Source organism: Salvelinus fontinalis, chromosome 22, assembly GCF_029448725.1.
Source record: "Salvelinus fontinalis isolate EN_2023a chromosome 22, ASM2944872v1, whole genome shotgun sequence".
Lineage (NCBI taxonomy): Eukaryota > Metazoa > Chordata > Actinopteri > Salmoniformes > Salmonidae > Salvelinus > Salvelinus fontinalis.
This window is the reverse complement of record NC_074686.1, coordinates 29,992,360-30,006,528: the sequence shown is the minus strand read 5'-3', so window position 1 is coordinate 30,006,528 and position 14,169 is coordinate 29,992,360. Positions and strand designations below refer to the sequence as shown.

At 45.1% G+C, this 14,169-nt stretch overlaps 1 protein-coding gene across 6 annotated transcripts in view; it reads left to right on the top strand.

The window, feature by feature from the left end:
* Positions 1-14,169, top strand: part of ppp1r9a (protein phosphatase 1, regulatory subunit 9A) — a 105,615-nt gene that overhangs the window by 30,233 nt on the left and 61,213 nt on the right. For all 6 annotated transcript variants that reach the window (XM_055877150.1, XM_055877149.1, XM_055877147.1 and 3 more), the window contains exons 3-4: positions 3,588-3,720; positions 11,870-11,990. In XM_055877150.1, the coding sequence (XP_055733125.1) occupies positions 3,588-3,720; positions 11,870-11,990 (254 nt within the window). The remainder of the gene's footprint in view (positions 1-3,587; positions 3,721-11,869; positions 11,991-14,169) is intronic.

Genomic DNA, 14,169 nt, shown 5'->3' with positions numbered 1-14,169 from the left:
ACACACACACACACACACGCACACACAATCAGCTCTGAGAGGCTTGTCTTGTTGAGGAGGAGAGGAAGTGTCAGGCTTTTGATACAGATCCAATGTTAAAGAACAGAACTATACTTGTTGCTGTTTGTCGTTGCTAAGTGTGATTGTTGTTTCCCCGTAGGTCTTTGTCACGTCACTATAGTAACTTTGCAAGTCATGAAGTCACTTGGTCGCTAATATGTCTGTAATATGTTACATTGGAAATTAAGCAGATTGGTTTGTCCTTTAAAGTGTGGGTCGTGGCTGACCACTGTTAGGACCAGGATGTAGATGTATTACAGTTTTATAACATAGAGACTGAGGAGATGTCCTCATATTTTGATACGCTTTGACTCTCTGCCCTAGTTCTGTGGTTAGATTTTTCTTTATGTAGCTGGTGTTGTTCTTAGGGCTGTCCCCGACAGTGTACGGCGAGTAACTTGAAGCTTTCCACCTTCTCCACTGCGGTCCCGTCTAGAGAGGTACTTCTACAGCGCTCTCTCCGTCTTTAGTTTGGTCTCATCCTGCCAGTGTATTGGTCTAAAAGGATGGAAAGAGAACATTTAGGCTACTGTACACACATCCATACATGGCACAGGAGCTGAATAGGAAAATAATAGATACACTCTCTCACTCTGTCTCTCTATCTTTGGTTTGGTCTCATCCTGCCAGTCAACTGTTGTATGCTTGTTGTAATGGTTTAAAATGATGGAAAGAATAGCTCATTTGTGCACGTCCAAGCATTTTACAGGCCAAACATTTTACAGGCCAAGCATTTTACAGGCCAAACATTTTACAGGCCAAACATTTTACAGGCAAAGCATTTTACAGGCCAAACATTTTACAGGCCAAGCATTTTACAGGCCAAACATTTTACAGGCAAAACATTTTACAGGCAAAGCATTTTACAGGCCAAACATTTTACAGGCAAAGCATTTTACAGGCCAAAAATTTTACAGGCCAAGCATTTTTCAGGCCAAACATTTTACAGGCCAAACATTTTACAGGCCAAACATTTTACAGGCAAAGCATTTGACAGACCAAACATTTTACAGGCAAAGCATTTTACAGTCCAAACATTTTACAGGCCAAACATTGGACAGGAGCTAGGGCAATAGAAGTGATGATACAGATGTCATGTCGTCTCTCTGCTTGCGTACTGGGAGCAGGAGAGAGTGTGTGGACATTACAGTCTTTCTATAGTCTGTCATGGACTATATCCTATGGTGAGCTGACATCACCTATTTATTGTATTAGTCTTTCAGACATACTCAGACTTTATCCTACGGGGAATCATGTTTTGTGAGACAGACAGACAAGGTCTCTCTGTTATTATAGCAGAATGAATGGCAAACATCTATGTGTTTTTCCCAGATTAGATATTCTGGCATATTAATCATGACGCATTGTCATTCTCCTGATGTCGCTCATTATGGAGAAACAGAGACTGACACAGACGTACCAAATGGCACCCTATTCCCTACATAGTGTACTACTTTTGACCAGAGCCTTATGGGCCCTGATCAAAAGTAGTGCACTATATATGGAAAAGGGTGCCTTTTGGGATGAAACCTAACACTGCCTTGTGCTAAATGTCACCTGGTCCCCCGCAAACAAATGACAACAATTAACAGATCCTAGATCAGCACTACTACTCTGAGACGCTTTATGGGCCCAGGTGTACGTTCGTCACCCAGTTGTGCGTTCGTCACCCAGGTGTGCGTTCGTCACCCAGGTGTGTGTTGGCCTGTACCCGTCTGGGATGTGGTGCTTGGTCAGTGACAGGAGTGTACATGTGCGTGCGTCAGCCCCTTCACATCAGAGTGAGCAGCAGAATCACTCAGGCTGAAGGGGAGTGGAAGTGACCCACGCTCAGAGAAAGGACCACAACTCGCCCTCTTTCTCCTCTGTCTCCAAGGACCTCATATTTCCTCCAGTGTGATGATGTGGTAATGAAGATGGGAAGCAACAGTATTATCATAATAATATAATTAAGCATAGTCTCTTTACCCCTAACTACATGTACAAATGACATTGACTAACCTGTACCCCTGCACATTGACTCGGTACCAGTACCCTCTGTATATAGCCTTGTTATTGTTACTTTTTTATTTTATTTTTACTTTAGTTTATTTATTAAATGTTTTCTTAACTCTATTTCTTGAATTGCATTGTTGGTTAAGGGATTGTAAGTAAGAATTAGACGGTAAGGTCTACCTACACCTGTTGTATTCGGAGCATGTGACAAATACAATTTAATTTGATTTGAAGAGATAAGGCCCAAGGGGGTGTGTCATATGGCCAGTATACCACAGCTAAGGCCTGATCTTAGTGCCTGGACACCGCCCTTACATGGAACCCAAACCAGCTGCGCGCGTGCACCATCATGCGCTATCGTGCATACGTTTATTTTGTCCCCATACACCAAACGCGATCACGACACGCAGGTTAAAATATCAAAACAAACTCTGAACCAATGGCATTAATTTGGGGACAGGCTGAAAAGCATTAAACATGTATGGCAATTTAGCTAGTTAGCTTGCACTTGCTAGTTAATTTGTCCTATTTAGCTAGCTTGCTGTTGCTAGCTAATTTGTCCTGGGATATAAACATTGAGTTGTTATTTTACCTGAAATGCACAAATTCCTCTACTCCGACAATTAATCCACACATAAAACGGCCAACCGAATCGTTTCTAGTCATCTCTCCTGCTTCCAGGCTTTTTCATCTTTGAACTTATATGGTGATTGGCATCTAAACTTTCATAGTATTACCACGACTACCGGCAAAACATTTTGTCTTTCAATCACCCACGTGGGTATAACCAATGAGGAGATGGCACGTGGGTACCTGCTTCTATAAACCAATGAGGAGATGGGAGAGGCAGGACTTTCAGCACGATCTGAAAGGAGTTCTATTCAGAAATAGAAAGGAGTTGTATTTTAGCCCTTGGCATCGCAGGCGCTCGTTGGCGCACGCGCAATAATTGAATAACATGGATTTCTAAATGTATTTTGCGATGCTCGCGCACGCGACAAGTCCGGGCTGGTCAGCATATTAGCCGTGGTATATTGGCCGTATACTACAAACCCTTGAGGTGCCTTATTACTGTTATAAACTGGTTACCATCGTAATTAGATCAGTAAAATCATTTTTGGGGTCACCCCCATTGTATACGGTCCGATATACCACAGCTTTCAGCCAATCAGCATTCAGGGCTGAAACCACCCGGTTTATAATAATATATATGGCATTTAAGTATAAACAACTGTAGTAGCCTACTGTATGTTGTCTGCTCTTAAACTCACTGTGTCAACAGACCAGTGTCCTGTACATATCCACCAAAGCTATTCACTGGCCGTGATGAGAATACCATCTGTATTACATGAACAACATATTCCAAACACTTGTAGCACCGCTCATCTAAAGGCATGGTCCTGCACAATATACTTAGGCGCATACTATTGACTTAACTACTCAATAACAAAATGTGATTCCCCAAAAATAGCTTGGGTAAGTACAGCGCTCAGTTTGGTAACTAACCAGGGTGTGTGTTTGTGTGTCTCCAGGTGTTCAACACCTACTGTAATGAGGACTATGACAGGAGGAATGAGGAGGTGGACCCGGTGGCCTCGTCAGCAGAGTACGAGCTGGAGAAGAGGGTGGAGAAACTGGAGCTGTTCCCTGTAGAGCTGGAGAAAGGTAGGAAGACCTGGGGACGATCCCAAAAAGACCCATATAACCATATCCTATATAACCCTACACCATATGCACTATCCCTTCACTCCCTACCCCATATACACTATCCCTTCACTCCCTACCCCATATACACTATCCCTTCACTCCCCACCTCATATGCACTATCCCTTCACTCCCTACCCCATATACACTATCCTGTCACTCCTCACCCCATATACACTATCCCTTCACTACCTACCCCATATGCACTATCCCTTCACTCCCTACCCCATATGCACTATCCCTTCACTCCCTACCCCATATACACTATCCCTTCATTCCTCACCCCATATACACTATCCCTTCACTCCCTACCCCATATACACTATCCCTTCACTCCTCACTCCATATACACTATCCCTTCACTCCCTACCCCATATGCACTATCCCTTCACTCCCTACCCCATATACACTATCCCTTCACTCCCTACCTCATATACACTATCCCTTCATTCCTCACCCCATATACACTATCCCTTCACTCCCTACCTCATATACACTATCCCTTCACTACCCCATATACACTATCCCTTCACTCCCTACCCCATATACACTATCCCTTCACTCCCTACCCCATATACACTATCCCTTCATTCCTCACCCCATATACACTATCCCTTCACTCCCTACCCCATATACACTATCCCTTCACTCCTCACTCCATATACACTATCCCTTCACTCCCTACCCCATATGCACTATCCCTTCACTCCCTACCCCATATACACTATCCCTTCACTCCTCACTCCATATGCACTATCCCTTCACTCCCTACCCCATATACACTATCCCTTCACTCCCTACCTCATATACACTATCCCTTCATTCCTCACCCCATATACACTATCCCTTCACTCCCTACCTCATATACACTATCCCTTCACTACCCCATATACACTATCCCTTCACTCCCTACCCCATATACACTATCCCTTCACTCCCTACCCCATATACACTATCCCTTCACTCCCTACCCCATATACACTATCCCTTCACTCCCTACCCCATATACACTATCCCTTCACTCCCTACCCCATATACACTATCCCTTCACTCCCTACCTCATATACACTATCCCTTCACTCCCTACCCCATATACACTATCCCTTCACTCCCTACCCCATATACACTATCCCTTCACTACCCCATATACACTATCCCTTCACTCCCTACCCCATATGCACTATCCCTTCACTCCCTACCCCATATACACTATCCCTTCATTCCTCACCCCATATACACTATCCCTTCACTCCCTACCCCATATACACTATCCCTTCACTCCCTACCTCATATACACTATCCCTTCATTCCTCACCCCATATACACTATCCCTTCACTCCCTACCCCATATACACTATCCCTTCACTCCCTACCCCATATACACTATCCCTTCACTCCCTACCCCATATACACTATCCCTTCATTCCTCACCCCATATACACTATCCCTTCACTCCCTACCCCATATACACTATCCCTTCACTACCCCATATACACTATCCCTTCACTCCCTACCCCATATACACTATCCCTTCACTCCCTACCCCATATACACTATCCCTTCACTCCCTACCCCATATACACTATCCCTTCACTCCCTACCCCATATACACTATCCCTTCACTCCCTACCCCATATACACTATCCCTTCACTCCCTACCCCATATACACTATCCCTTCACTCCCTACCCCATATACACTATCCCTTCACTCCCTACCCTATATACACTATCCCTTCACTCCCTACCCCATATACACTATCCCTTCACTCCCTACCCCATATACACTATCCCTTCACTCCCTACCCCATATACACTATCCTGTCACTCCCTACCCCATATACACTATCCCTTCACTCCCTACCCCATATGCACTATCCCTTCACTCCCTACCCTATATACACTATCCCTTCACTCCCTACCCCATATACACTATCCCTTCACTCCCTACCCCATATACACTATCCCTTCACTCCCTACCTCATATACACTATCCCTTCACTCCCTACCCCATATACACTATCCTGTCACTCCCTACCCCATATACACTATCCCTTCACTCCCTACCCCATATACACTATCCCTTCACTCCCTACCCCATATACACTATCCCTTCACTCCCTACCCCATATACACTATCCCTTCACTCCCTACCCCATATACACTATCCTGTCACTCCTCACCCCATATACACTATCCCTTCACTCCCTACCTCATATACACTATCCCTTCATTCCTCACCCCATATACACTATCCCTTCACTCCCTACCCCATATACACTATCCCTTCACTCCCTACCCCATATGCACTATCCCTTCACTCCCTACCCCATATACACTATCCCTTCACTCCCTACCCCATATACACTATCCCTTCACTCCCTACCCCATATGCACTATCCCTTCACTCCCTACCTCATATACACTATCCCTTCACTCCCTACCCCATATACACTATCCCTTCACTCCCTACCTCATATACACTATCATTTCACTCCCTACCCCATATACACTATCCCTTCACTCCCTACCCCATATACACTATCCCTTCACTCCCTACCTCATATACACTATCCCTTCACTCCCTACCCCATATACACTATCCTGTCACTCCCTACCCCATATACACTATCCTGTCACTCCCTACCTCATATACACTATCCCTTCACTCCCTACCCCATATACACTATCCCTTCACTCCCTACCCCATATACACTATCCTGTCACTCCCTACCCTATAAACACTATCCCTTCACTCCCTACCCCATATACACTATCCCTTCACTCCCTACCCCATATACACTATCCCTTCACTCCCTACCCCATATACACTATCCTGTCACTCCCTACCCTATAAACACTATCCCTTCACTCCCTACCCCATATACACTATCCCTTCACTCCCTACCCCATATACACTATCCCTTCACTCCCTACCCCATATACACTATCCCTTCACTCCCTACCTCATATACACTATCCCTTCACTCCCTACCCCATATACACTATCCTGTCACTCCCTACCCTATATACACTATCCCTTCACTCCCTACCCCATATACACTATCCCTTCACTCCCTACCCCATATACACTATCCCTTCACTCCCTACCCCATATACACTATCCCTTCACTCCCTACCCCATATACACTATCCCTTCACTCCCTACCCCATATACACTATCCCTTCACTCCCTACCCCATATACACTATCCCTTCACTCCCTACCCCATATACACTATCCCTTCACTACCCCATATACACTATCCCTTCACTCCCTACCCCATATACACTATCCCTTCACTCCCTACCCCATATACACTATTTCTTCACTCCCTACCCCATATACACTATCCCTTCACTCCCTACCCCATATACACTATCCCTTCACTCCCTACCCCATATACACTATCCCTTCACTCCCTACCCCATATACACTATCCTGTCACTCCCTACCCCATATGCACTATCCCTTCACTCCCCACAGTGGTTCCTCCTTTAAAAGTTGCGAGCTTACACCGTGGGACTTAGAGGTAATTTGTGGTTGAGTACGGTACCCTGCGTCACTACTTCATTGCTCCAGACCAGCGCAAGGGGGAGTTAGAGGACCTATTATGCTTTTGGGTCATACTGTGTCTCTATCTGACAATGAATGGGTGACATAAACCTAAATAGAAACTGATAATTGTGCACAACTTCAGTATTACTTACTAAAACTGTTGTTACAATAAGGTTTTGTATTATTTAATTGTGTTAGGATTATTTCGGTCTTACTGTAGTACTGTAAGCCACTCCCCACCTGTCACGTTGTACAACGCCTGAGTAGTGCAACGGTCTAAGACTCTGCATAGCAGTACAAGCTGTGTTGCTATAGATGCTGGTTCAATACCTGTGCCATCCTCGACTGGGAGTCCAATGAGATGATTGTAGGTTTTTGGTTTCTCTGACATTACAAATAGAAATAAATAATTAAAAATAACAAACTGGCTTTATTTACAAATTAGTAACAATGTCTCACCCCATCTTAAATAATGGCCTTTTTCTCGCACATTTTACGTTATTTGAAAACTAAATCATCTCCAAAATATTGTTATTTTTTAAACAAAGCGATTATTATTATTATTAATTTAGAATTATATAAAAGCCTGTTGGATATTCTCACAGATATAATATTAACCCTGTTATTAGCAGGACAATATATATTGGTCATATTGTTCATGGCTCCTGAGTGGCACACAATGGGACTGCCTTGCAGTTCTCCAGCTGTATCCACTGAAAGCGCGCGAGGTTCAAGACATGAGGGCAGGGGGTACGGGATGGGCCGCAGAGCCGCGCACAGAAAACCGACCAAGCACATAGGGAAGGGAAGAGGAGGAAGGGGGAGGAGGGGGTGGACCCCCACTTTAAGGTTCATTGCACTAATAATGGCGCTGACAAGGGAAACGTTCCCGCTGTTCTGTTCTTAGTGCCAGCATGCACGTTCAAACTAAAACAATGTAACTAATAATGGCATCTTTATGCTTTCGTTAATAAAAATATGATAAAACGACTCTTTCAAAATGCAATGTTTATTTAGTTATGGATCCATAATTACTATGGGAATAAACATCACTGAATTACTGAAATATCCTCCAATCCTCTATATGTAATTATTGGCGGAGAGTCACGTCATATTTTTCGACATACTGTAGGTCTACTGTAGGCGACATGAGTCTCGCTAGTGTTGAGTAATGTGCTGTTAAAAGTGGTGTAGGTCTTATTTATTTAAAGAGCATATTGAAGTTAGAAGCAATAGCCTACAACTATTTTAGCACCATTTCGCACTGCTCTGAAACAAGCATGGGGACTGGTCTTGATAAATCAATGAGATTTTTATTTTCACTTAATCTCCATTTGGGTATTGGTTAGACTAGAATTAGAAAATTAGGGTGTAGAAATGTTATGCTCTTAGTGTAACATTTATTTAACTAGGCAAGCCAGTTAAGAACAAAGGACAGCCTACTCCTTCCTCCCAGTTGGGGAATTGAACCACGGTCTCCCGCTTGCCCGCATTCTCTACTACAGCCATTATTGAAGGCTATCAAATGCTTCTCAAAGATGCCCTCCACTAACTAGCATTAATGGTACCAGTGGTTCACATAGAATTGTCATAGAATTCTGCGGCACCAAGCTGCAACTTTTAAAGGAGGAACCACTGTACCTCATATGCACTATCCCTTCACTCCCTACCCCATATGCACTTCATGTAGGTAAATATGGTTAGCTTTGTGGACATTCGTATACCACATTGTTTATACCTGTCCAGTCCTTTCATTTTACACAAATGCATAGTGGTTAGTGTTAGGGGTCAATTTGGTGTTCGGCATAAAACATTTCCCAGATAAAACCGAAGAGGGATATTTAAGGGTTAAGGTTAGCTAGTGTCTGCAGGGTTAGGGTTAGGGTTAGCTAGTGTCTGCAGGGTTAGGGTTAGGATTAGCTAGTGTCTGCAGGGTTAGGGTTAGGGTTAGCTAGTGTCTGCAGGGTTAGGGTTAGGGTTAGCTAGTGTCTGCAGGGTTAGGGTTAGGGTTAGCTAGTGTCTGCAGGGTTAGGGTTAGCTAGTGTCTGCAGGGTTAGGGTTAGCTAGTGTCTGCAGGGTTAGGGTTAGCTAGTGTCTGCAGGGTTAGGGTTAGCTAGTGTCTGCAGGGTTAGGGTTAGCTAGTGTCTGCAGGGTTAGGGTTAGCTAGTGTCTGCAGGGTTAGGGTTAGGGTTAGCTAGTGCCTGCAGGTTTAGGGTTAGCTAGTGTCGGCAGGGTTAGTGTTATCTAGTGTGCAGGGTTAGGGTTAGCTAGTGTCTGCAGGGTTAGGGTTAGCTAGTGTCTGCAGGGTTAGGGTTAGCTAGTGTCTGCAGGGTTAGGGTTAGCTAGTGTCTGCAGGGTTAGGGTTAGCTAATGTCTGCAGGGTTAGGGTTAGCTAGTGTCTGCAGGGTTAGGGTTAGCTAGTGTCTGCAGGGTTAGGGTTAGCTAGTGTCTGCAGGGTTAGGGTTAGCTAGTGTCTGCAGGGTTAGGGTTATCTAGTGTCTGCAGGGTTAGGGTTAGCTAGTGTCTGCAGAGTTAGGGTTTGATAGTGTCTGCAGGGTTAGGGTTATCTAGTGTCTGCAGGGTTAGGGTTATCTAGTGTCTGCAGGGTTAGGGTTAGCTAGTGTCTGCAGGGTTAGGGTTAGCTAGTGTCTGCAGGGTTAGGGTTAGCTAGTGTCTGCAGGGTTAGGGTTAGCTAGTGTCTGCAGGTTAGGATTAGCTAGTGTCTGCAGGGTTAGGGTTAGCTAGTGTCTGCAGAGTTAGGGTTAGCTAGTGTCTGCAGGGTTAGGGTTAGCTAGTGTCTGCAGGGTTAGGGTTAGCTAGTGTCTGCAGGGTTAGGGTTAGGGTTAGCTAGTGTCTGCAGGGTTAGGGTTAGCTTGTGTCTGCAGAATTAGGGTTAGCTAGTGTCTGCAGGGTTAGGGTTAGCTAGTGTCTGCAGGGTTAGGGTTAGGGTTAGTTAGTGTCTGCAGGGTTAGGGTTAGCTAGTGTCTGCAGGGTTAGGGTTAGCTAGTGTCTGCAGGATTATGGTTAGTTAGTGTCTGCAAGGTTAGGGTTAGCTAGTGTCAGCAGGGTTAGGGTTTGATAGTGTCTGCAGGGTTAGGGTTAGCTAGTGTCTGCAGGGTTAGGGTTAGCTAGTGTCAGCAGGGTTAGGGTTAGGGTTTGATAGTGTCTGCAGGGTTAGGGTTAGCTAGTGTCTGCAGGGTTAGGGTTAGCTAGTGTCTGCAGGGTTAGGGTTAGTTAGTGTCTGCAAGGTTAGGGTTAGCTAGTGTCAGCAGGGTTAGGGTTTGATAGTGTCTGCAGGGTTAGGGTTAGCTAGTGTCTGCAGGGTTAGGGTTAGCTAGTGTCAGCAGGGTTAGGGTTAGGGTTTGATAGTGTCTGCAGGGTTAGGGTTAGCTTGTGTCTGCAGAATTAGGGTTAGCTAGTGTCTGCAGGGTTAGGGTTAGCTAGTGTCTGCAGGGTTAGGGTTAGCTAGTGTCTGCAGAATTAGGGTTAGCTAGTGTCTGCAGGGTTAGGGTTAGCTAGTGTCTGCAGGGTTAGGGTTAGCTAGTGTCTGCAGAATTAGGGTTAGCTAGTGTCTGCAGGGTTAGGGTTAGCTAGTGTCTGCAGGGTTAGGGTTAGTGTTAGTGTCTGCAGGGTTAGGGTTAGCTAGTGTCAGCAGAGTTAGGGTTAGGGTTTGATAGTGTCTGCAGGGTTAGGGTTAGCTTTTGTCTGCAGAATTAGTGTTAGCTAGTGTCTGCAGGGTTAGGGTTAGCTAGTGTCTGCAGGGTTAGGGTTAGTTAGTGTCTGCAGGGTTAGGGTTAGCTAGTGTCTGCAGGGTTAGGTTTAGGGTTAGCTAGTATCTGCAGGGTTATGGTTAGGGTTAGCTAGTGTCTGCAGGGTTAGGGTTAGCTAGTGTCTGCAGGGTTAGGGTTAGCTAGTGTCTGCAGGGTTAGGGTTAGCTAGTGTCTGCAGGGTTAGGGTTAGCTAGTGTCTGCAGGGTTAGGGTTTGGGTTAGCTAGTGTCTGCAGGGTTAGGGTTAGCTAGTGTTTGCAGGGTTAGGGTTAGCTAGTGTCTGCAGGGTTAGGGTTAGCTAGTGTTTGCAGGGTTAGGGTTAGTTAGTGTCTGCAGGGTTACGGTAAGGGTTAGCTAGTGTCTACGGGGTTAGGGTTATCTAGTGTCTGCAGGGTTACGGTAAGGGTTAGCTAGTGTCTCCGGGGTATGTGTAACCGATGTGAAATGGCTAGCTAGTTAGCACGGTGCGCGCTAATAGCGTTTCAATCGGTGACGTCACTCGCTCTGAGACCTTGAAGTAGTTGTTCCCCTTGCTCTGCAAGGGCTGCGGCTTTTGTGGCGCGATCGGTAACGATGCTTCGAGGGTGGCTGTTGTCGATGTGTGCAGAGTGTCCCTGGTTCGAGCGGGTGAGAAGAGGGACGGAAGCTATACTGTTATATATGCATGCAAGTACACAAACACACGGCATGCCCCCCCCCCCCCCCCCCCCCCCCCCCCCCCCCACACACACACACACACACACACAGACACTTGTCATTGTATAACTCCTGTCTCCTCTCTGCCAGATGATGATGGCCTTGGTATCAGCATCATAGGGATGGGAGTGGGCGCTGACGCCGGTCTGGAGAAACTGGGAATCTTTGTCAAGACTGTCATTGAGGGTGGGGCGGCTGAGAGAGATGACAGGTAAGAGCTTTCTGCTTCCTGAGTAGGTGCCAACTCAATCCCTACACACAGACATACACACATGTGCACACACACAGACAAGTGCACACTATGCCGTTCTGACATTGCGCATCCATATATTTATATTTTCTTAATTCCATTCCTTTACTTATATTTGTGTGTATTAGGTATATGTTTTGAAATTGTCAGATATTACTTGTTAGATGTTACTTCACTGTTGGAGCTAGAAACACAAGCATTTCGCTACACCTGCAATAACATCTGCTAAGCACGTGTATGTGACCAATATCATTTGATTTGATTTGACACACACAGACACAAGTGCACACACAGACACACACACACTCCAGTCCCCATGGCCCAGAGAGATTTAGCAGTAGGAGTCTGGGATTACAGCCAGGAGAGAGACATGGCCTGAAACTGAAGGAACGGCTCTGGGATGTTATCACACTCTGCAGCTACAGCTGTGTGTGTGTGTGTGTGTGTGTGTGTGTGTGTGTGTGTGTGTGTGTGTGTGTGTGTGTGTGTGTGTGTGTGTGTGTGTGTGTGTGTGTGTGTGTGTGTGTGTGTGTGTGTGTGTGTGTGTGTGTGTGTGTGTGTGTGTGTGTTCGTGCATGCTACTGTGTGAAACCTGCTAGGCCAGATACAGTCGTACTCAGATCAGAGCTCCACAGCAGGCTACCAGTGTATTACCTCATACTCCCCATCTGATTCACATTCCTACCAACAAGATTATTCAAGCTTTTAGAGCCTTTGTTATTTATTTTATTGAAACGTTATTTAACTAGGCAAGTTAACACCTAGTAAGGGTAGGTAACAACACATCTGCCACGCTGCCTGACACAGTGGAATATATAAATGGCGTGTTGGTGAATTCCAACCACACAGGAACATGTTGGAGGTGTCACTATGGGTCAGGTGTTAATATGGGTTAGATGTTAATATGGGTTAGATGTTAATATGGGTTAGGTGTTAATATGGGTTAGATGTTAATATGGGTTAGATGTTAATATGGGTTAGGTGTTAATATGGGTTAGGTGTTTATATGGGTCAGGTGTTAATATGGGTTAGGTGTTAATATGGGTTAGGTGTTTATATGGGTTAAGTGTTAATATGGGTTAGGTGTTAATATGGGTTAGGTGTTAATATGGGTTAGGTGTTTATATGGGTTAAGTGTTAATATGGGTTAGGGTTAGATGTTAATATGGGTTAGGTGTTAATATGGTAGAGAGCCATATTAGAGGGGATGTACTGTGTAGTATAACACAGAGCTCTGATTTAATAGACACACAAACATGAATACACACACACACACACACACACACACACACACACACACACACACACACACACACACACACACACACACACACACACACACACACACACACACACACACACACACACACACACACACACACACACACACATACAGCCAGGGAGTGAGATCCCCTGAATCCTCTCTGCATCATCTAACGCTGAGCCTCCCAGTCCCACCACACACCTTAAAAAAAGTACAAATCTGAGGGTGGATCTCTCTTGGCTAGAGATTTAATGTGAGACTGAGACAGAGAACAGAGAGATCTAGCTGGCTGCCCTCAGGTGTGCTGTTGTGGGCGGGAAGCTGGGAAGCGCTCTCTGTGCTGAGAATACAATTTCCTTTTCATCATTAGGTCCCTGCCTGACTGTCAGCTGGTTATGAGTGGTGCTTAATTAGTCGGTGTGTGGATTCCAAATACACCTTAATTCCTACATAGTAAACTACTTTTGACCAGGGCCAATAGAGTAGAGTGTCAGTACTGTGCATGAATTGATACTATTGGTTCCCCTTTAAGGCTGTATGATTGTTTCATTCAGTGAATGAAATTACGATCTCATCCTCAGTAGTCTATTCCAGCAGGCTATTGGGAAACACAAGCATTTCTTACCTCAAAATCACCAAGCTATTCATGTTGAATAAATGAGTCTGTTAATTTGAACTAAGCAAGCTGCTAAATCGTTCAGATGACATCTTGCCTACATCTTGTCTAGGCTACTGTAGATTATCCTGAAATGAGATGTTGGCCTATCAGGGGCTATAGGCTGCCTGTCAGTTTACATCTTGTCTAGACTACTGTAGATTATCCTGAAATGAGATGTTGGCCTATCAGGGGCTATAGGCTGCCTGTCAGTTTACATC